This window comes from Nycticebus coucang, chromosome 12 (assembly GCF_027406575.1).
Source record: "Nycticebus coucang isolate mNycCou1 chromosome 12, mNycCou1.pri, whole genome shotgun sequence".
In the NCBI taxonomy this organism is placed as follows: domain Eukaryota; kingdom Metazoa; phylum Chordata; class Mammalia; order Primates; family Lorisidae; genus Nycticebus; species Nycticebus coucang.
The window spans coordinates 63557954-63580617 of record NC_069791.1 but is presented as its reverse complement, the minus strand read 5'-3'; the positions used below and the strand labels follow the sequence as shown (position 1 = coordinate 63580617).

The following is a 22664-nucleotide window of genomic DNA, read 5'->3' as shown; positions in this document are numbered from 1 at the left end:
TGATTCTTGTAGGCAGCAGATATCTGGCTTGAGTTTTTGTATCCAGTCAGCCAACCTGTGCCTCTTTAGAGGACAGTTTAAACCATTCACATTAATTGAGAGTATTGATAAGCCTTTGGAGAGTCCAGTGGACATTTTTAATCCTTTTGCGACTGTGGAAGTTGGAATTTGATCAAAATTTTCTGGGTGAGTTTACTTTTGTGGTGGAGGATTATACTGGTCTTTATGGAGGATAGGTCTGAGAATATCCTGGAGAGCTGGTTTAGTTATCACAAATTTCTTCAACATGTGAATGTCATTGAAGTATTTAATTTCTTCGTCATAAATGAAGCTCAGTTTAGCTGGGTACAGGATCCTGGGTTGAAAGTTATTTTGTTTTAGGAGATTAAAAGTCGATGACCATCCTCTTCTAGCTTGAAAGGTTTCAGCAGAGAGAGCTGCAGTTATTCTGATATTCTTCCCCTTGCAGGTAATGGTTTTCTTTCGTCTGGCAGCTTTCAAGAGAAGTTTTTTATTTTTGCTTTGACACCTCAACAAGTTACAGAGATATGGATATCCAGGGACTTTTTGCCAGGTAATAGGAGAGATTATACAGTGCAAGTTCACTTGAGACTTTGCCTGGCAGAGACAAGTTGCCTTCAAGCAGATAACTATCCAAATAGTCTATGTATAAAAGTAAATAGGAAGCTATTTCCTTCGCCTAACTATGCACCACCACCTAAAAATGGGGTTGAACAGAAAAACCCTGGATGCCCATTGAAGATTACATCTTTTAGTTAGGTTATCTTCAGCTGTGCAACCAGATTTCTGTTTCTTGGGTATCAGAAATCGGAGAGAATGGCTCAGAGCCTTTAGCTCAGAGGCTAGGGCGCCAGCCACTTACACTAGGGCTGGCGGGTTCAAACCCAGCCCAGGCCTGCCAAACAACAATAACAACAACAAAAAATAGCCAAGCGTTGTGGTAGATGCTTGTAGTCCCAGCTTCTTGGGAGGCTGAGGCAAGAAAATTGTTTAAGCCCAAGAGTTTGAGGTTGCTGTGAGCCATGGCACTCTACTGAGGGGAACATGGTGAGACTATGTCTCAAAAAAAAAAAAAAAAAGAAAGAAAAAGAAAGAAAGAAAATAAAAGAAATTGGAAAGAATTACTCCGTATCTGTATATCTTGTACAACAGCTCACATCAGGCATGTTATTACAGAGATTAAAAATGAAAGACATTAGAAACTCCAATCATTCCAGAGCATTAATTAAAGAAAAACTTACTGCAGATCCTGATAGTGAATTTGCTACCACTAGCCTTCCCGTGTCCTTGATGTGCCCTTTAGGAAAAATGAGGCTGATAATCCCATGCCATGTGGTAACTTGTAAACATCTGCAGTGTTTTGGTGCTGCCCTTTATCTATAAATGAACGAGAAGAAGCCCACTTGGATTTGTCCTGTGTGTGACAAAAAAAAGTTGCCTATGGAAGTCTAATATTAGACGAGCCTTTTATGGAAATTCTCAATGACTGTTCTGCTGTGAATGAGATCAAATTCCAAGAAGTTGGTTCTTGGTGTCCAATGAGACTGAAGAAAGAAGCTATGAAAGTATCCAGCCAACCATGTACAAAAACAGAAAGTTCGAGCATCTTCAGTAAACCTTGTTTTGTGACTGTAGCCAATGAGGCAAGTAAGAAGAAAGTGAATGATATCGACCTGACGATAGAAAGCTCTTCTGATGAAGAGGAAGAACCTCCTGCTAAAAGGAAATGCATCTTTATGTCAGAAACACAAAGCAGCCCAACCAAAGGGGTTCTCATGTATCAGCCATTTTCTGAGGGCGCCCAGTGTGACTTCGGTTGATCCTGTTGCTATTCCGCCTTCATTAACAGACTACTCAGTACTATTCCACCACACGACAGTATCAAGCATGTCATGAGATTTGCCAGGTTTGGATTTTCTTTCCCTTATTCCAGTTGATCCCCAGAACTGTCCTCTTATGTTTTTGGATAGTCTGACCTCACCCTTAACAGCAAGCAGTATGTCTGTCGCCACCACCAGCCCCCAGGAAAGCAGTAGTCACGTCATTTCCTCCAGCAGCAGGAGTGAGACAGGAGGCAACCAGCAGTGAAGCAACCTTCCTGACATCATCTCACTGGACTAAAGGAGGATCCACATGATTCTGGGAATCATTCACCAAAACTGCTCTTTCTTGGATCTCTGGTCCCTGGAAACTATGTATGCTTTTTGGCAGTTACTTTGACATTTATTGAAAGTCAAAAGGATTCTTTTGCTTTCTGAGATGAACACAAGAACCAAATGATATGTAAGAATTTCTCTTAACTCATGCTGTACGCTGAGCAAAAATACATTCGGCTATAATTGTGTCTTCTGTATCTTCTTGAGAGATGGATTTCATTTTCGTACGTTAATGAATGGATTCTACAAATTAGTTACTTTTTTGTTATCATAAACAGCAATAAAAATTATGTAAATATTCAAGTAAACTCTAATTAAAAAAAGTTGGAATCACTGATTCTAGAATGACAGCAACTTCTGTTTAATCTGATGTGAAGGAAAAAAATACATGGAAAGAACTGAAGTTTGCTGATTCTTTCCACAGAAATTTGTTTTCTTTCATTGAAGTAATGAAGTTTCAACAAGCAGCCAAAGCTTGGGTTTCAATTTTTTTTTTTTTTTGTGGTTTTTGGCCAGGGCTGGGTTTGAACCTGCCACCTCTGGCATATGGGACCGACGCCCTACTCCTTGAGCCACAGGCACCGCCCTTCACTTTTCTTCTTGCAGTTCCTTTTCTTTCTTTGTGATCCCATCAAAGAAAAATAGCCAGAGCAGGGGCGAGCGGTAGGTTGGTGGAACCGGAGGGGAGGTGGCTGCACTCCCACGGAAATGCCCTGTCTGGGCGACAGGCTTGGCGGCGAGCCGGCAGTCGGCCTCATACCCCTCAGTGGGGGCGTGGTTGCCGCCTGTGTCCTGCAAGGCGGGGAGAGCGGGCTGACAGGGGAGGATGTCTGAGCGCTCCTTTGCCTGGACCAGCGCACTCGGCAATCCTTCGATTGGGATTCCGAGACCGGGATTTACAACGCCCTCCCCTTCGTGTTGTGGTTGCCGGAGGCTCGGCTTCGGAGGAAAGTGAGCAAGGCCACCATAATAGTTTTGGAGAGTCCGGGCGGAAACCTGTAGCCAAAGCGAGCGACACGACCCGGCTCTGGCCGCGGCCTCTTACCAGTGCGGTGACTGTCACGTTACCAATTTGTGATTCATGCTCTTTTAAAAAAGTACCAAGAGACTGATTATGTTTCCTTGAATTTGCTTCTGTATTTGCATCATCAATGTCTCTGATATTGAATATCTTAAGAAAGATGCTGGAATATTTTGGTGTCCCTATAGACCAGGTTTTTCAGATTTGGGAAAATAAAGACTATGGATCAGCTCGGAGTATCATTCGTATTATTGGGAAAATGCTTCCATTGGAACCTTGTCGAAGACCTACATTTGAGTTGACCCCACTCTTGAAATCTGTGGACTCTGATGATTATGGACCTGTGGTTCCATCATTTGCTGATGTTTTATGTGTAGCAAATGATAAAGAATCCAGTTGTCTTAGATTTCGAAATAATATGTGGGGAAACGAGGAAGAGGAGAAAGCTGAAGATTTCCGTGCTTTGCACCTAGTTTGGGATCCACTGTCGTCTGCTCTAAGACATAACAAACCATCAAAAAATGATCAGCCTGTTAATGAAGCTGCAATTAAAAAAATAGCTGCTCTTGAAGATGAGCTAGCTTTTCTTCGCTCTCAGATTGCTGTACTTGTGGAAATGCAGGAACTGAAAAACAGTAGAAATGCTGGCTCCTTTGACTTACATGATGGGCCCATAAGCTTGCGACAGATGCCACCATCGAAGGCTGCTCAGCTGTCTGAGGACCCAGATGAGTTTCCAAGTCCAGCGCCTTCCTTCCCTCCGCCTCCGCCTCCCCTTCCTCCCCAGCATTCACCACTCCAGCCTCTGTGTTTTCTTGCGACACAACCCACAGCTAATGAGATTTGTGACTCAGATGACTTAGTGACTGAAAGGAACAAACAGCAGCCATGTGCTAGTAAGACCAACAGTAGTCATTCAGAAAGCCAGAGAGATAAAAATGTTCCGAACATGTTGGATGTTCTGAAGGATATGAATAAGGTTCAGCTTTGTGCTATTGAACGGTCACCCGGTGGTAGACCCATTCATAAAAGGAAAAGACAAAATTCACAGTGGGATCCAGTATCTCTAATATCTCATGCACTTAAACAGAAATTTGCCTTCCGAGAAGATGATTCTTTTGAGAAAGAAAATAGATCTTGGGAGTCTTCCCCATTTTCTAGTCCAGAAACTTCAAGGTTTGGACTTGACAATTCGCCGTCAGAAGGACTGAACTGAAGGAGGAACTAGTAAACACAAAGCTGTTGACCAGGTTATCAGCAACAAGAATTGTGTCTATGCTTAGAAGAAAAGACTGCAGAAATACACCAGCCAGTCTTGCACTGCATTTCAAAAGTCTTCTCTTCTGTTAAATGAAGTTGAATGGGGGCGGCTCCGTGGCTCAAAGGGGTAGGGCGCTGATCCCATATGCTGGAAGTGGCGGGTTCAAACCCAGCTCCGGCCAAAAACCACAAAAAAAACAAAAAAAGAAGTTAAATGATGACCTTAGATAATAACCCAAAGAGTCTTGACTGTTAATCCCTATTTTTGGTTTTGAAGAGCCAGCAATTTACTGGCTACTGATGATAGGTATATGGATTCTTTTCATGTATATTAATAATATGAATATATTATTTAGCACAGATGCTGAATAGATACTTGGAAACATTTTCCTAAGCAATTATACCTCCTAATTTAACAACCTTTGAATCTTTTAAAAATTGGTAGTGGATCTGATTTTCTTGTCCTCCAGCAACTTGAAGATATTCAAGGACAATAATATTATACTGTTTTTCATCAAGATAGTCATGGTTTGAATTATATAGGTTGAGCCTTCTAAAACTTCTGAGATGATAAATTGTTCTTTCAAACTGACTTTGTTAAATTGTGAGAGTCTTGACAAGTTTTACCTATACTGCTTTGTAAATATGTATGCCTGTCAATTTTTGTTCCTTTGTTTCTGTTACATCTATATTCTGTTTCTTTGTAAATAGAAGGTGAAATAAATGTTCCTTTTGAAAAAAAAAAAAAAAAGAAAAATAGCCTTTGTGATGGTATTTTTTCCTGGTTATCATTTACACTTTGACATTGTTTGCTGATAAATGCAGAGTGAAGTTCTGGGATCTGGCAGGTCTATATTAGTGATTATGTTTAAGAATGTGATGCAGATTCTGCCCTGACATAACGTGTGTTACTTCTGGTGAGTGTACATTTTCATCCCAGAGTTTCCTATAAATTTGAGGTTTGCCTTCTCAAAAGAAATTCTGTGCAGCCATTGAATGAAATGATTTTTGGGTAAGGTGTGACTGAAATGTTTATTAGACTTTTGTCCACACCACCAAATATTGAGAGCTTGGAAGCAGGAGCAGAATAGATTTTGGTGGGTGCTAATAACAAAATTTAATTTCTTCTTAAGAAGAAGAAATTCTATTTTATAGATTAGTATACAGATCTTTTTTGAAAATTCTCCTGTTTTAGTAGCACTGATTTAAAAAATATGTTTTAGGCTTGGCGCCTGTGGCTCAAGCAGCCTAGGCATCAACCACATACACCTGAGCTGGCAAATTTGAATCCAGCACAGGCCCACCAAACGACGATGGCTGCAACCAAAAAATAGCCCGGCGTTATGGCGGACTCCTGTAGTCCCAGCTTCTCTGGAGGCAGAGAATCGCTTGAGCCCAGGAGTTGGAGGTTGCTGTGAGCTGTGATGTCACAGCACTCTACCCAGGGTGACAGCTTAAGGCTCTGTCTCAAAAAACATATACATATGTTTTAGGGGCCAGGTGCAGTGGCTCACATCTGTAATCCTAGCACTCTGGGAGGCCAAGGCGGGTGGATTGCCTGAGCTCACGAGTTTGAGACCAGCCTGAGACAGAGTGAGACTTTGTCCCTAAAAATAGCCAGATGTTGTGGTGGGCGCCTATAGTCCCAGCGGCTTGAGAGGCTGAGGCAAGAGAATCGCTTAAACCCATGAATTAGAGGTTGCCGTGAGCTATGATTGATGCCACAGCACTCTACCAAGGGTGACAAAAAGGAGACTCTCTCTCACTAAAAAAAAAAACTATATTTATGGGGGCAAGACATGATTGCAAGAGGGACTTTGCCTAACAATTGCAATCAGTGTAACCTGGCTTATTGTACCCTCAATTAATCCCCAACAATAGGGCGGAGCCTGTGGCTCAGTCGGTAGGGCGCCGGCCCCATATACCGAGGGTGGCGGGTTCAAACCTGGCCCCGGCCAAACTGCAACCAAAAAATAGCCGGGCGTTGTGGCGGGCGCCTGTAGTCCCAGCTGCTCGGGAGGCTGAGGCAAGAGAATCGCTTAAGCCCAGGAGTTGGAGGTTGCTGTGAGCTGTGTGAGGCCACGGCACTCTACCGAGGGCCATAAAGTGAGACTCTGTCTCTACAAAAAAAAAAAAAAAACCCCAACAATAAAAAAATAAATAAATAAACAAAAAAAATTAAAAAAAACTATATACATATATATGTTTTAGATTTCTGATCTTATTTCTCATCAATGTAATTTCAGTCTCAGCAATGATTTTCAAATGTAAGGAAAAAATGAATAATAGCAAAGAATAGGGATACTGTCTGAAAGGGGGGGGCACTCGACGCAATTATCTAACACTGTCAAGTTTCTTTTTCTTTTTTTAAAAAGGAAATCTTTACTGAAACCACAACAGAGAATTAGAAATGTTTGAGTTGAAGCGAGGAAGGCTTGGAGAAAATGGGCAAGAACATACTCCGTATCTCACTTTCTATGCCACCTCCAAACTCTCTAAGGAACCCCTGAGGGGGTGCTGGATACACGAACCTGCCAACTCTTGTGTATGTGGCTGGTGCTTGAGCTGCTTGAGCTACAGGTGCCAAGCCTATTTTTTATTTTTATTTTATTTTTGAGACAGAGTCTCACTATGTCACCCTAAGTAGAGTGCCATGGCATCACAACTAACAGTAACCTCAAACTTTTGGACTTAAGTGATTCTCTTGCCTCAGCCTCCCAAGTAGCTGGGACTACCAGGCGCCTGGCTATCCTTTGGTTGCAGTTGTCGTTTAGCTGGCCCAGGCTGGGTTTGAACCCTCCACCTTCGGTGTATGTGACTGGCACTGTAACCACTGTGCTATGGGTGCCAAGCCCCTAAATCATTTTAATTTCACAAGGATTTAGTACTTTCCTGATGTTTAGCTTTCTCTCCCTAAACTTTATCCACTTTAAAAACAAAATCCTCTTTTTTTTTTTTTTGAGACAGAGCCTCAAGTTCTCACCCTGGGTAGAGTGCTGTGGCATCACAGCTCACAGCAACCTCCAACTCCTAGTCTTAAGCAATGTCCAGGCTGGATTCGAACCCACCAGCTCTGGTGTATGTGGCTGGCACCTTAGCCACTTGAGCTACAGGCACCAAGACCTCTTTTTTTTTTTTTTGAATGGCTGATCTAACCAATTGATTTCTCAAATATAAGTCTCCAGTTTGTTAGAACAGGGATGTGCCAACTCGGCGCCTGTAGTTCAGTGGTTAGGGCGCTGGTCACATGCACCAGGATTGGTGGGTTTGAACCCAGCCGGAGCCTGCTAAACAACAATGATGACAACAACAACAAAAAAAGTATCCAGGTGCTGTGGTGGGTGCCTGCAGTCCCAGCTACTTGGGAGGCCAAGGCAAGAGAAACACTTAAGCCCAAGAGTTAGAGATTGCTGTGAGCTGTGACACCATAGCACTCTCCTGAGGGCAACATAGTGAGACTCTGTCTCAAAAAAAAAAAAAAGAATAGGGACGTGCCCCTTCAGAGTTGGGATCTGAACTCCAGGGATCTAACTTGTCCTGCCTGGTATTTTACACCTTCTCAAGTTTTCATGGCCTTTGTGTGCTCTTTTTATACCAATTTAATTTTATGTGGTTTCCCACATCATCTCTTCTTTGACTATGTATCCCCTTATGTAATGTATTATCCCTTTGGGAGGACTGCTTATTATCAAAGATGTGGAGGAAACAAACTCTGAATTTTCTTGCAGCAACACCAGAGTTGCCAGTATGACCTTCTTAGTCATTAGATTTCCAAACAAGGTCACAGATTTTGGTTCAGATACAGAATTTTTTCTTTTCTTTTCTTTTCTTTTTTTTTTTTTAGAGACAGAGTCTCACTTTGTTGCCCTCGGTAGAGTGCCGTAGCATCACAGCCTCCCAAGTAGCTGGGACTACCTGCATCCACCATAACACCTGGCTATTTTTTTTATTGCAGTTTGGCCTGGGCCGAGTTCGAACCCACCACCCTTGGTATATGGGGCCAGCGCACTACTCATTGAGCCACAGGCACCGCCCAGAATTTTTTCTTAATTTTATATTGCTGCTCTAAATACAGGTGCAATATCTGTTGACTCTGTAATCAGATAGAAAAAGTAACCTGCTTTGTGTTGCATAATTTGTTAATAAAAGAAATGATGTAGGGCGGCACCTGTGGCTCAGTGAGTAGGGCGCCAGCCCCATATGCCGAGGGTGGCAGGTTCAAACCCAGCCCCGGCCAAACTGCAACAAAAAAATAGCTGGGTGCTGTGGCGGGCGCCTGTAGTCCCAGCTGCTCGGGAGGCTGAGGCAAGAGAATCACTTAAGCCCAGGAGCTGGAGGTTGCTGTGAGCTGTGTGATGCACGGCACTCTACCGAGGGCCATAAAGTGAGACTCCGTCTCTACAAAAAAAAAAAATAAAAAAAGAAATGATGTAAAAAAATGTCGAACTTACAAATTCTTTACAGATTCTGGGTATGAGTCTTTTGTTAGGCATATGTAAAGCACATATTTTCTCACAGTCTCAGCTTGCATTATTTTATTTTGAAGACTTTAGAGATGCAGAACTTAGACATTTCTAGGAAATCCAATTTAATGTTTTCTATGATGGCTTTCACTTTTTAAAACAATTTTATTTTCAACTGACAATTATTGTATATATTTATGGGGTACAATGTGCTGTTTAGATATATGTTCACATCATGGAAAGATGAAACCCAACTAACACCTCCTCTCACATACTTATAAGTTTTTGTGGTACAAGCATTTAAAATCGACTCTCAACAATTTTGAAAAGTATGTTATACTATTATTAACTACAGTTACCATGCTGTGCTATGGACCTCAAAAACTTATTCCTCTTGTCATAACTGAAACTTTCTACCTTTCACCAACCTTTCCCCATTCTCCTTGCCCCTGTGGCTCCTTGATTTTGTGCCCCCCTAAGAAATGTGTGCCTATCCTAAGATTGCAAAGATTTTCTCCTTCATTTTTGACCGGACACTGATTTCAGCTTTTATTTCAGACTTATCTATGATCTGTTTTGAGTTAATTTCTGTCTGTGGCATGAGGTAAGCATTGAGGTTTACTTTTTCCACAGGAACATTTAGTTATTCAGTAAGAGTAATTGAAAAGCTTATTCTTATACCATTAAATTACCTTGACATCTTTATTGAAAATCAATTGGCCATATATGAGTGGGTTAAATTCTAGGCTCTCTATTCTGTCCTATTGATCGCTCTGTGTTTCCCTATGATAACACCACAATATCTTGATTACTACAGCTTTACAGAAATCTTGAGATTAGTAGTGAGAGCCTCTGACTTTGTTCTTTCTTAAATAGTGTTGCTGGTCATCCCTGATGCTTCACTTTTTTGTATCAATTTTATAAAGTATACATTATATAAGTTTCTAGAAAAAAAAGCATGCTAGAATTATGATTTGAACTGCATTTGGGGCTTTTTTTTGAGACAGAGCCTCATGCTGTCACCCTGGGTAGAGTGCTCACAGCAACCTCCAACTCCTGGGCTCAAGCCATTCTCCTGCCTCCGCCTCCCAGTTAGCTGGGACTACAGGCACCCGCCACAATGCCCGGCTATTTTTTGGTTGCAGCCGTCATTATTGTTTGGCTGGCTTGGGCTGGATTCAAACCTGCCAGCTCAGGTGTATGTGGCTGGTGCCTTAACCGCTTGAGCCACAGGCACCGAGCCTCCAATTAGGGCTTTAAATACATTTAAGAAGAACTGACATCCTAACAATGCCTCAATATGATTTTTTTAGGTCTTTAGTTTCTCTCAGAAAGTGTTTTATAATTTTTTTTCTTTTTCTTTTTCTTTTTTTTGAGACAGACTTTAACTATGTCACCCTCGGTAGGGTGCCGTGGCGTCACAGCTCCCACCAACCTCAAACTCTTGGGCTTAAGCAATTCTCTTGCCTAGCCTCCCAGGTAGCTGGGACTACTCTTTTCTTTTTTCTTTTTTTTTTTGGTGGGGAGGACAGAGTCTTACTTTGTTGCCCTTGGTAGAGTGCCATGGCATCATAGCTCACAGCAACCTCAAACTCTTGGACTCAATTGCTTCTCTTGTCTCAACCTCCCAAGTAACTGGGATTATAGGCGCCTGTCACAAAGCCTGGCTGTTTTTAGAGACAGGGTCTTACACTTGCTCAGGCTGGCCTTGAACCGGTGAGCTCAGGCAATCTATGCACCTTGGCCTCCCAGAGTGTTAGGATTATAGCCATGAGCCACCACGCCTGGCCTATATCAATTTCATTGTAGAAAATTTGCTGTGGTGTTACAGCTCGCAGCAACCTCAAACTCTTGGGCTTAAGCGATTCTCTTGCCTCAGCCTCCCAAGTAACTGGGACTATAGGCACTCACCATAGTGCCCAGCTATTTTGTTGTTCATGTTGTTTAGCAGCCCTGGGCCAGGTTCAAACCCACCAGCCCCAATGTATGTGGCCGGTGCCCTAACTGCTGAGCTATGGGTGCCGACCCTGGTATTTTTTGTTCTTGTTTGTTTTTTGGGTTTTTTTGAGACAGAGTCTCACTCCGTTCGTTGCCTGGGCTAGAGTGGAGTCAGCCTAGCTCACAGCAACCTCAAATTCCTGGGCTCAAGCAGTCCTCCTGCCTCGCCTCCAGAGTAGGTGGAACTACAGGTGCCCACCACACAGCCAGCTAATTATTTTTTTCTTTTTTTTTTTTTTTGTAGGGACAGAGTCTCACTGTACCGCCCTCGGGTAGAGTGCCGCGGCGTCACACGGCTCACAGCAACCTCTAACTCTTGGGCTTACGCGATTCTCTTGCCTCAGCCTCCCGAGCAGCTGGGACTACAGGCGCCCGCCACAACGCCCGGCTATTTTTTTGTTGCAGTTTGGCCGGGGCTGGGTTTGAACCCGCCACCCTCGGCATATGGGGCCGGTGCCCTACTCACTGAGCCACAGGCGCCGCCCTAATTTTTCTATTTTTAGTAGAGATGGGGTCTCTCTCTTGTTCAGACTGGTCTTGAACTCCTTAGCTCAGGGAAGCCTCCTGCCGTAGCCTCCCAGAGTGCTAGGATTATAGGCATGAGCCAATGTGCCTGGCCCCATTGTTTAACTTCTAGGAGTAAGCCTATTTTTGTGGACACATGTTTTTATTTTGTGGGGAATGTAAACATAATATCTAGAAGTAGGATTTCCTCTTGGTCCAATATAGACACTCAGGTTTAGTGCTGCTTCTAAAGGCTGTTAGGTTATCCCTTTATTAATCTCAACTTTATTTAGAAAGTCCAGGTCTGTTTCCCACCCTTACTGGGACCTAATGCCTCCTCTCCTATTGCCTTGATCCATGTTCCTAGGATTAAGAAGGAACTGCGCTGTTCCGGGGCAGTTTGGCTCTGTTATTTCTGAAAGTTCTGTGAGTTGTTTGGCATCACCTTTTATTCATTCTTGTAGCTTAATGTTTCCCCCTATCTGGCACCTTTTCTTACTTTCAACTCTAGCTATGTATTGCAATCATTTTTGAGGAGGAACATAACATTTTAGTTAGCATTTTCATGTTTTTGGAGGAGGGTGAATATACTTTTGCATAAGAAGTCTCTTATTTCAACCTTAACCTTTGAGAAATAATCCTTCGAAGTAAGTAATGTTGATATAACCATTCATAGACGAGCAAACTGACTGAAGGAAGTAGATTGTCCAAAGTGTAATTGGACAAGAGCTAACATTTTGGGGGATTCCTGGGGTTCATGAAGGATGTGAGAGCAAATCTCCTTAATCCAGGCAGGAATTTTAGAATGGATACTTGAGGGCGACGCCTGTGGTTCAGTGGGTAGGGTGCCGGCCCCATATGAGGGTGGTGGGTTCAAACCCAGCCCCGGACAAACTGCAACAACAACAAAAAACAGCCAGGCGTGTGGCGGCCCCTGTAGTCCCAGCTACTAGGGAGGCTGAGGCAAGAGAATCGCCTAAGCCCAGGAGTTGTAGGTTGCTGTGAGCTGTGACGTCATAGCACTCTACTGAGGGCAATAAAGTGAGACTGTCTCCAAAAAATATGGATACTTGAGAGGCACCTATCTGAGAAGGTATCTCAGTAAAGGATTTGACTCCATTAAATGCTCCTTCACAGCATTAAATGAGATGATATTGGTTCAGCACTTGAAAGGGTCACAACACAAGTGTTTAATTCATCTTTGAGGCTATTAATGTTATTCATGAACTTATTATAATTAAAACATTGGGGAGTCCTCACCCCCAATATGATTTTCAGAGCCATAGACAGTTTTCTTATGAAGCCTCAGAATTTCCTGATTAAGAGGGCTGAGGGGAAAAAAAAAGGGCTGAGGAGAGGCTGGGCACAGTGGCTCACGCCTGTAATCCTATCACTCTGGGAGGCTGAGGCGGGAGGATCTTTTGAGCTCAGGAGTTCAAGATCAGCCTAAGGAAGAGCAAGACCCCATTTCTACTAAAAACATAAAAAATTAGCTGGGCATTGTGGCTGGTGCATGTAGTTCCAGCTACTCTGGAGACTGAGGCAGGGGGATCACCTGAAACCCTGAAACCAGGAGTTTGAGCTAGGCTAATGTAAAAGACTGAGAATCTGTCTCAAAAAAAAAGAAATTGCTAGCTTTATAGAACCAGAAGTAAGGCCTTGGGAATGAGCATGGTCTCTGCTACCATGCAGACTGGGTTTGAATTCCAGCTGTGTGATCTGAGAGGGTCGAATTGTGCTACTACTTCATAGTGAGGATTTAGATGAGTTCTAAAGAAAAGCACTTAGGGGGTGGCGCCTGTGGCTCAAAGGAGTGGGGCGCCGGCCCCATATACCAGAAGTGGTGGGTTCAAACCCAGCCCCAGCCAAAAACTGCAAAAAAAAGAAAGAAAGAAAGAAAGAAAAGCACTTAGGGCTGGGCGCAGCAGCTCACGCTTATAATCCTAGCACTCTAGGAGGCCGAGGAGGGTAGACTGCTTGAGCTCACGGGTTTGAGAGCAGCCTGAGCCAGAGTGACACCCTTGCTCTACTAAAAATACAGAAAAGCAAACAAACAAACAAAAAACTGAAGCAAGAGGATTTACAAAACAAAAACAAACAAACAAAAAAAAAACCGAGGCAAGAGAATCGCTTGAGCCCAAGAGTTGGAGGTTGCTGTGAGCTGTGATGTTGCCATGGCACTCTAACTCTACCCAGGGTGACAGCTTGAGATTCTCTCTCAAAACAAAACAAAACAAAACAAAACACACTTAAAAAGACACCAAGTATATGGTAGGCATTTGATACATGCTAGACCAAATGAAAGGACATGATGATGACACTTGCAATTAAGTAGCTGAGATTAGTTATTAGAAACAGGTCCATCGTCTTGCAAGACAACACTATGATACAAACATCACTGCTCAAATTATAGAGCCTGAACTGAGAAGTCTGTCATCCACTATATTCACCAGACCTCGCACCAACTGACTACCACTTCTTCCAGACTTTGGACCACTTCTTGCAAGGAAAAATACTCAATTCTCAACAAGCTATGGAAAACGCCTTTTGCAATTTCATTGCCACTCACTCTCCATGCTTCTTTGCTGCTGGCACACACTAACTACCATTAAGATGGAAAATCTGTGTCGGTAGTTTTAGGCACATATTTTGATTAATTTTACTGATTTTTGTTTGAGATATAATAAACTCAACTCTTAATTCAAAATCAAACATTTCAGATTTAATGACCTAATAGTTCCTATTTTCCTTAAATTAAAAGCAATAAATTTGACTCAAAAACAGATTAACAGTTACCCCACAGGGTGGCCATAAAGTTCGTGTTAAATTGCACACAAGCTTTATGGCCAACCTGTATAATTGGGTTCTTGCTCATAAACAAAACATTTTATTTTATTTTTATTTTTTTTCACTTTGTCACCTTTGGTAGAGTGCCGTGGCCTTATAGCTCACAGCAACTTCAAACCTTTGGGCTCAAGAGAGTCTGTTGCCTCAGCCTCCCAAGTAGCTGGGACTACAGGTGCCTGCCAGAATGCCCAACTATTTTTTTAGAGATGAGGGTCTTGCTCTTGCTCAGGCTAGTCTCGAACTCGTGAGCTCAGGCAATCCACCTGCTCTGCCTCCCAAGTGCTGGCGTGAATCACTGTGCCTGGCCCAAAATGTTTTAGAAATTGGAAATTCTGTTTTCTTTTTACTGTTCCCAGAGTGAAACAGAAATTGTGCTCTTTGTTGGCTCTACTAAAGACAGACATATTTCAGTGCACATTTTCGAAGAACTTTCTAAACTAATAATAGAGGTATCTGGCAATGAAGCTCACAGTTTTTAAGGACTAAATTCCTCTTTTAGAGGCATTTGGAATTAGAACCAAAGATCAGGCACTTTGGGAGGCCAAGAAGGAAGGATTGCTAAAGGCCAGGAGTTTGAGACCAGCCTGGGGAACACAGTGGGACCCTGTGGCTAGAAAAAATAATACAGTAGAATCTCTGGAAGTTGACCACGTAAGGGACTGTAATAAATTGGTCAATAGATGGAGGTGGTCATCTAGGCCTACTGTACTGACATGTTCATGTGGTGAATGTCCAGTCTGTGGAATTAGGTCAATTTAAGGGGATTATTAACTATGGAGGTTCTACTGTAATAAAAAAATAAGACCAGGCTGGGTTCAGTGGCTCATGTTTATAATCCTAGCACTCTGGGAGGCCAAGGCAGTTGGGTTGCTTGAACTTAGGATTTGAGACCAGCCTGAGCAAGACCGAGACCCCATCTCTACTAAAAATAGAAAAACTAGGTGGGTGTTGTGGTGGGTGCCTGTAGTCCCAGATACTCAGGAGGCTGAGGCCAGATGATCAGTTAAACCCAGGAGTTTGAGGTTGCTCTGAGATATGAGGCCACGGCACTCTACTTAGAGTGACAGAGTAAGACTCTGTCTCCAAAAAAAAAAAAATTAAATAAATAATAAAATAGAAAAGAAAGACCACTGTTCCTTACACTTTCCTTCTACAACATCAAAGTTTCCACTTGTAATATATATATAATATATATATATATTTTTAGAGACAGAGTCTCACTTTGTTGCCCTTGGTAGAGTGCTGTGGCATCACAGCTTACCGCAACCTCCAGCTCTTGGGCTTAGGTGATTCTCATGCCTCAGCCTCCCAAGTAGATGGGACTACAGGCGCCTGCCTCAATGCCTGGCTATTTTTTGGTGGTGGTTGTAGTTTTGCCGGCCTGGCTGGAACCTGCCACCCTCGGTACATGGGGCCGGCGCCACAGGCACTGCCCATCCACCTCTAACATTTGCTTCACTCTGTGTGGTGTGAGAATTCTTTTGTGATCTCCATTAACTGGGCAAAGATCTGGCTGTCACTACTGTATTGCCTCCCTCACCTTCCATTCCAGCAGCCACATGAAATTTGATACCCAGTAAATTCTCCAGAAACATTCCAAGAAATAAGACAAACTTTTCAGCTTAGAGCAGTTGGTTTCCAGCTGGGCTGCACATTGGAATAATATGGAGAACCTCTAAAAAAACAAAATCTCCAATCCTGGCCTTACCCCAGGCTAATTAAATTAGAACCGCTAAGGACTGGCACCAGGTGAGTATATTTGAATGTTACATAGGTGATTAAAAAGTGCAGTCAAGATCCAGAACCACTTAACTAAGGGTTTTGCGACCATATGTCAGGTGTGTTAAAATGAAATAATAAATTTAATGTGCTGTTAATCTCAGATAATGTATAATTTTACATTTGTATAATACTTTACAGTTTCTGAGTGCAATGAACTTTAAAAAATTTAATGAATATCTCATAATCTAGTGGGAGACAAAAATATGTACCAAGTAGCTGGGCCCTGTGATGTGTGCCTGTAGTTCCAGCTACTCCCAAGACTGAGGCAGAAGGACGGTCTGAGACCAGGAGTTTGAGGTAGTGGTGTGCTACGTCTACACCTGATTCCAGCCTGGTTAACATGAGGAGACCCTGTCTCCAAAAAAAGGTACCAAATAATACCAGGAAGTTAGCAGTGTGTGTGTGTGTGTGTGTGTGTGTGCGCGCGCGCGCGCGCGCGTCTTCAGGGAAAGTGCTGAGCACATCATTTGATGGCAACAACAGCTGAAAGGAAGCCTAGGGTATGGGAAGGAAGCAGCCATGAGATGGGGGTGGGGTGACAGGATCCTGCAGTGAGACACGGTGATTTGGGAAAGCTGTTCATGTCCACCTGCAGAAGGGTGACCTAGTTCCCGGGTTATAGTGGGGACAGCGTCATCGTGCCTGCTTCCATGGATGTCCCAAGCCTGGACATTTGTTACTGAGGCACGGTCCAGCAGCTGCGGCCCGAGAAACAAACTATGGGTAATACTGAGAGCCTTCCTAGGACACTACCCAGGGGTTCTGGGATCTTGGTTACTGTGACCAACTTCCTGGACGTGGGTGGGCATCAGTGTTACCAGGTCCCAGATCCTCACTTTGGAAACCAAGCCCTCATGGTGGAGTCCTGCTAGCCTCTCCAGCCATTTCGACTCCACACTGTTAGCCCTGAGAGGACACAGCTTTTGCAGCTGTTTGATTTCGCAACGCCTTCACCCTCATGGTGTTTCCTCCCTCCTTCCACTTAACTCCTCAATTCTCCCGCACAGCTCAGTGATCCCCATCAGGGATCACTTCCCCGGGGCCACGGCCACCGTGGTACTGTTTTGGACTCAAAGCATCCTAGTATGCTCAGCACCCAGCACCGGGCCCGCAGACCCGTGAGCTAGTGAGTGAGCGATGAGCTGGAGCGTGGCGGAGGGTCTGTGTGTGTGAATGAACGCAGGATGCAGTGGGTGAGTGGGTGGGTGGGCAGGCAGATGGATGAGGCAGCATGTGAATAAGCGAGCCCCAGGTGAGCGGTGAATGAACTACGGCGGCGAAGTGGGAGTGAAAGAACTGCCGATGAGTGTCTGTCTACAGAGGCAGAACTCCGCAAACTAGGGCTGGGGGAGAGCGCACAGCCCTTGGCCTCGGTGTCCACGTGGCCGGGGCGGGATCTGGGGGGGTGGAGCCCAGCTGTGTGTGGGCGTGGTTCGGCTGGGCGAGGAGCGTGTCAAGCCTGTCAGGGGCAGGTTGTGGGCGGGGAGACCTTGGGCAGAAGGCGTGGCTTGGCCGAGTTGAGGCGTAGTTCTGCCAGGCGAGGAGTTAGGTGAGCCTGAAGGGGCGGGGTAAGCCGGGACGGAGGGCGTGTTGAGGCGTGGCGCGGGGGGGGGCGCAGGCGGGCGGGCACGGGAGGAAGTCACGTGGGCGTGCGGACTCACATGACTGGCAGCGAGATGGACCAGCAGCCCGCGGTGGCAGTCGGCGCGGTAGCTGAGGCGGAGGCTGACGAGGAGGCGTATCCAGTGGTGGCAGGTAGGGTGCGGGGCGGCTGCCGGATCCCACTGCCCTCAGCATGGCCTGGCGACCCTCGGCACAGCCCTTGGCCCTTCAGCTCACTTCCTGCCCCGCTTGGCTTGCGCCCGGCCGGGCCCGCGTGAACTTCCCCTAGGGTCCCGCTGCCCCCTCCCGCTCTGAAGAGCCCCGGGTCGCGCGAGCGCGGGTCACCTGACGGTGTTGTCGGCGGCCCGCATCTTTCTGGGACTTTCGGGGCGTTCTCGGGACAGTTCCTTCCTCGTCACCCCTGGGGTCCCGCTCTTCAGCGGCGGCCTGTGGCCCCTGCGCGGCCACGCTGAGCCACAGCCCCCGGGAACCGTTTCCCCTGGATTTTGACGACTTTCCAAGCTACCTCTCTGTGTCAAGTGTTTGGCCCCCTTTTCCGTGGTGTGGTCGTGGGCCAGTAATTTGACCTCTCAGGACTAATGTTTTCTCATCCGTGTGTAGGTTTTATGTCTCTTTAAAGGATTTTGGGCTAATGCGTTATTACGGCTAAACGTGAAGAGAGTTGCATGAGGATGCTCTTGTTCTAAATGTTTCTTCTTATAGTCCTCTTAACTGTAGAATGAACGTAGATGGGTGTTGGTGGTGAGTTTCTTCTTGATGGGGAGTACAAGCTGGGGACTCATCCTGGAGAAGTCTGGCAAGGAGTCCCCAGGAGACGATTGAAGTGCATTCTGAATGGTTGGTAGACAGTTTCTTCATTCAGGAGGAAAGGCAGAGGGGAATGACAGTGAAACTCCAGGGTAGGGAAGAGGCGGCATTATTGCATTTTGCTTGATTGATGGGAAGATCTGGTGTCTAGGCATACTGTCCCTCCAGAATTGGTCTTTACTTATTTTTTCCTTTCACTTGGGTCTGTTAAGAGGCAGCAAGTGATGGTTCTTGCTGGTTAGAACATTGTGTTCATAGGTCACGTACTGGAGCCTAGTGTGGGCCTTTGGCGGGACCCCTTCTGTGGGGTCACTTGGAATGGGAAATTGTAATTGAATCAGGATGCTTCTACCTCAGCTTGTAAAGCAGTTCAGAGTTGCAGGAGGTGGTAGTTCAGGGATTTATTTTATACAGATCTAGGGACTGCCGTAAATGTTTTATACAGGACTTACCTGATGTGTGCCATTGGGGTGTGATTTATGGAAAGTCTGAGTTCTGTGCTCTGGGAGCTGCCTTTCTGGAGACTGCCCTTCCTTTGACTTCCCTTAGATAATTGGCCTCCCCTGGGGACAGAGATGATTTTATCAGAGTGCTGAGGATATCTACAGACTCTAGTACAATTTATCGTATAGAGTTTTCCTTTCCTATAGCTTGGTGAGTCTAAAAGTGGAGTTCACCTTCTACTTGAAACCTGGCAGCCATCCTGTCAGGGAGAAATGGTGTAGCAAATATTTTTTTACACGGGAAAACTAAAATCCAGAGGCAAGTAATTTACCCAAAGGGGGCAATATTAAGGGAATGTACTTAGTGGGGTCTTTGGTTGGGTGAGCTGGAGTCAGAAAAACTAAGCCTTTGAGAATGAATTTTGTCCAGAAAATTGTGTGTGTGTGTGTGTGTGTGTGTGTGTGTATCTTTCACAGATTTTGACTTCTTAAAGGAGTGATTGTGGCTTATGGGTATGTAGTGAATTTTTTCTTCTCTGGGGTTCTGTCCACACAGCCAGAGCCCACCAGTTAATATTGATGTAATTTCTCTGTCTTTGTAGTGTCTTGGGGATTGCCAGAAAAAATTGTGCACATTGTAGTTTTCAGCATTAAGTGTCTCACTATATTCTAATTGTTTGGAGCTTAAGCTGTCAGTGCTCTATAGGGTAACTTTTTAGTTTTTTCGAGAAAGAGTCTCACTTTGTTGCCCTTGGTAGAGTGCTGTGGCATCACAGCTCACAGCAACCTCAAACTCTTGGGCTTAAGCGATTCTCTTGCCTCAGCCTCCCTGGGACTACAGGCACTTGCCACAGTGCCCGGCTATTTTTTTGTTGTAATTGTCATTGTTGTTTAGCAGGGCCTGGGCCAGGTTTGAACCTTCCAGCCCTGGTGTATATGGCTGGCGCCCTAACCACTGAGCAATGGGTGCTGAGCCAGGGTAACTCTTCTTAAAAACTTAACTGTTAAGGGCTGGGTTGGTGCTCAGACCTGTAATCATACCACCCTGGGAGGCCCAGGCAGGAGTATCCCTTGAGCTTAGGAATGTGGTTCTCAACCTTCCTAATGCTGTAGCCCTTTAATACAGTTCCTGTGGGTCGTGACCCACAAGTTGAGAACTTTTGGCTTAGGAGTTCAAAACCAGCCTGAATAAGAGTGAGACTCTTTCTTTTGCCAAAAAAAAAAAAAAAAAGTTAGCTGGGCATTATGGTGGGCACCTGTATTCCCAGCCATTTGGGAAGACAGGTTCTGTAGGTTTGTTCTTTTTTTTTTTTTTTGGTAGAGACAGAGTCTCACTTTATGGCTCTCGGTAGAGTGCCGTGGCATCACACAGCTCACAGCAACCTCCAACTCCTGGGCTTAAGCGATTCTCTTGCTTCAGCCTCCCGAGTAGGTGGGACTACAGGCGCCTGCCACAACGCCCAGTTATTTTTTGGTTGCAGTTCAGCCGGGGCCGGGTTTGAACCCGCCACCCTCGGTATATGGGGCCGGTGCCTTACTGACTGAGCCACAGGCGCCGCCCTGTAGGTTTGTTCTTAAGTTGAATTTGTACATAAGTTGGAATAAGTCCATTTACCTGTCACCCACCCATAGTAACCCCTGTTTGTAAGTTCAAGTAGTATGTCCGATTTTTTTTTATTGTTGGGGATTCATTGAGGGTACAATAAGCCAGGTTACACTGATTGCAATTGTTAGGTAAAGTCCCTCTTGCAATCATGTCTTGCCCCCATAAAGTGTGACACACACCAAGGCCCCACCCCCTCCCTCCTTCCCTCTTTCTGTTTCCCCCCCCATAACCATAATTGTCATTAATTGCTCTCATATCAAAATTGAGTACATAGGATTCATGCTTCTCAGTATGTCCGATTTTTGTAACTTGGGGACTTACTGTAATAGTCTTTATTACCAAGTGGGTGATAGGGTTTGCACAGTTTCGTTTTTTTTTTTTTTTTGAGACAGAGCTTCAAGCTGTCGCCCTGGGTGGAGTACCATGGCACCACAGCTCACAGTAACCTCCCAACTCCTGGGCTCAAGTGATTCTCTTGCCTCGCCTCCCAAGTAGCTGGGACTACAGGCACCCACCACAATGCCCGGCTATTTTTTGGTTGCAGCTGTCATTGTTGTTTGGCAGGCCCTGGCTGGATTCGAACCTGCCAGCTCAGGTGTATGTGACTGGCGCCTTAGCTGCTTGAGCCACAGGCACCTAACCAAGGGTTTGCACAGTTTTAACAGATAAACAGAAGGATCCCTTCCCTATGGCCTCATCTACATTAAATACAATTTTTAATTAGTTAAATTTATTTTATTTTTGGAAAAGAGATCCTCAGGCATGGGTTGAAAGTGCTCTCTCTTTAGACTTAATAAATATAAGAGAATGATGGGCTGGGCATGGTCACTCACCCCTATAATCCTAGCACTCTGGGAGGCCGAGGCAGGTGGATTGCTTGAGTTCAGGAGTATGGGACTAGCCTGAGCAGGACTGAGACCTCATCTCTACAAAGAAAGAAAATTTAAGAGAGTATTTCATTTTTGTTTAATTTGCATTTCCTTGATTATTAGCGAGGTTTAGTCTTACAATATTTCCTCCTTGTATGGCCTTTCTGGCTTGACAGTTTATGTCTTTTGCTTATTTTCTTACAAGGTTGTCTTTTTTCTTACTGATTTCTAGCGATTCCTTCTGTATTTTGGATACTAGTTTTTTGTAGAGCTTTTATTTTTTTATTTTTCATTTTTATCTTAACTTTTTAATAGAGATCATGTCTTGCTGTGTTGCCCACGATGGTCTTGAACTCCTGGCCTCAAGTGATCCTTCTGCCTTAGTTCCCCAAAGGGCTGTGCTTATAGGTGTGAGCCACTGTGCCTGCCCCCTTTGTGGATTTAATTTAATTAATTTATTTATTTTTGAGACAGAGTCTCACTATGTCACCCTCAGTAGAGTGCTGTGGTGTCACAGCTCACAGCAACTTCAAATGCCTGGGCTTAAGTGATTCTCTTGCCTCAGCCTCCCAAGTAGTTGGGACCACAGGCGTCCGCCACAACGCCCAGCTATTTTTTTTGTTGCAATTGTCATTACTGTTTAGCTGGCCTGGGCTGGGTTCAAACCCACCAGCCCCAGTGTACATGGTGGCCCTACCCACTTTGCCACGGGCACCACCCCCTTCGTGGATTTTATATTGACATTATAACTATTAAATTGACAGAACATTCTGGTCTCTGACTATGCCAGGTAAGAGCTTATTTCAGGGCCTGTTCTGAGGTTGTAAAGCTTAAGGACTGTGCCATAGAATAAGAATGGCAGAAGTGAGTGTGCTGTATGTGCTTGATCTCCTAAACAAATTCTTTATTTTACTTTTATTTTATTTTTGAGACAGAGCCTCAAGCTGTCGCCCTGGGTAGAGTGCTGTGACATCACAGCTTACAGCAACGTCCAACTCCTGGGCTCAAGCGATTCTCTTGCCTCCATCTCCCAAGTAGCTGGGACCACAGGCGCCCGCCACAACGCCAGGCTATTATTTTGGTTGCAGCCGTCATTGTTGTTTGGCGGGCCCTGGGCTGGATTCGAACCCTCCAGCTCAGGTGTATGTGGCTGGCGCCTTAGCCGCTCGAGCCACAGGCGCCCAGCCTCCTAAACAAATTCTTCAAGATTGAATAATACGAAGATAAAAATGTACACAAATTATTACTGTGGATCATAGCTCTT

General features: G+C 44.7%; 2 protein-coding genes and 1 pseudogene across 2 annotated transcripts in view; all 3 read left to right on the top strand.

Annotated features, from left to right (window-relative positions):
- The window catches only part of LOC128561970 (E3 SUMO-protein ligase PIAS2-like), a 47014-nt pseudogene extending 44957 nt beyond the window's left edge, over positions 1 to 2057 (top strand).
- A 1224-nt stretch (positions 2058 to 3281) lies between these two features.
- On the top strand, positions 3282 to 4549 carry LOC128562231 (mitochondrial fission regulator 2-like). The gene has a single exon (XM_053556952.1). The coding sequence runs from the start codon at positions 3329 to 3331 to the stop codon at positions 4412 to 4414; it is 1086 nt and encodes a 361-aa protein (XP_053412927.1). The 5' UTR covers positions 3282 to 3328; the 3' UTR covers positions 4415 to 4549.
- Positions 4550 to 17692: 13143 nt separating this feature from the next.
- Positions 17693 to 22664, top strand: part of SNX8 (sorting nexin 8) — a 44474-nt gene continuing 39502 nt past the window's right edge. Inside the window, exon 1 of the mRNA XM_053555601.1 lies at positions 17693 to 17807. Within this exon, the coding sequence (XP_053411576.1) occupies positions 17714 to 17807 (94 nt within the window). The 5' untranslated portion in view covers positions 17693 to 17713. The remainder of the gene's footprint in view (positions 17808 to 22664) is intronic.

Excerpts from the sequence above, each read along its gene's own strand:
- LOC128562231 (XM_053556952.1), top strand. The coding sequence starts at position 3,329 with ATGTCTCTGATATTGAATATCTTAAGAAAGATGCTGGAATATTTTGGT.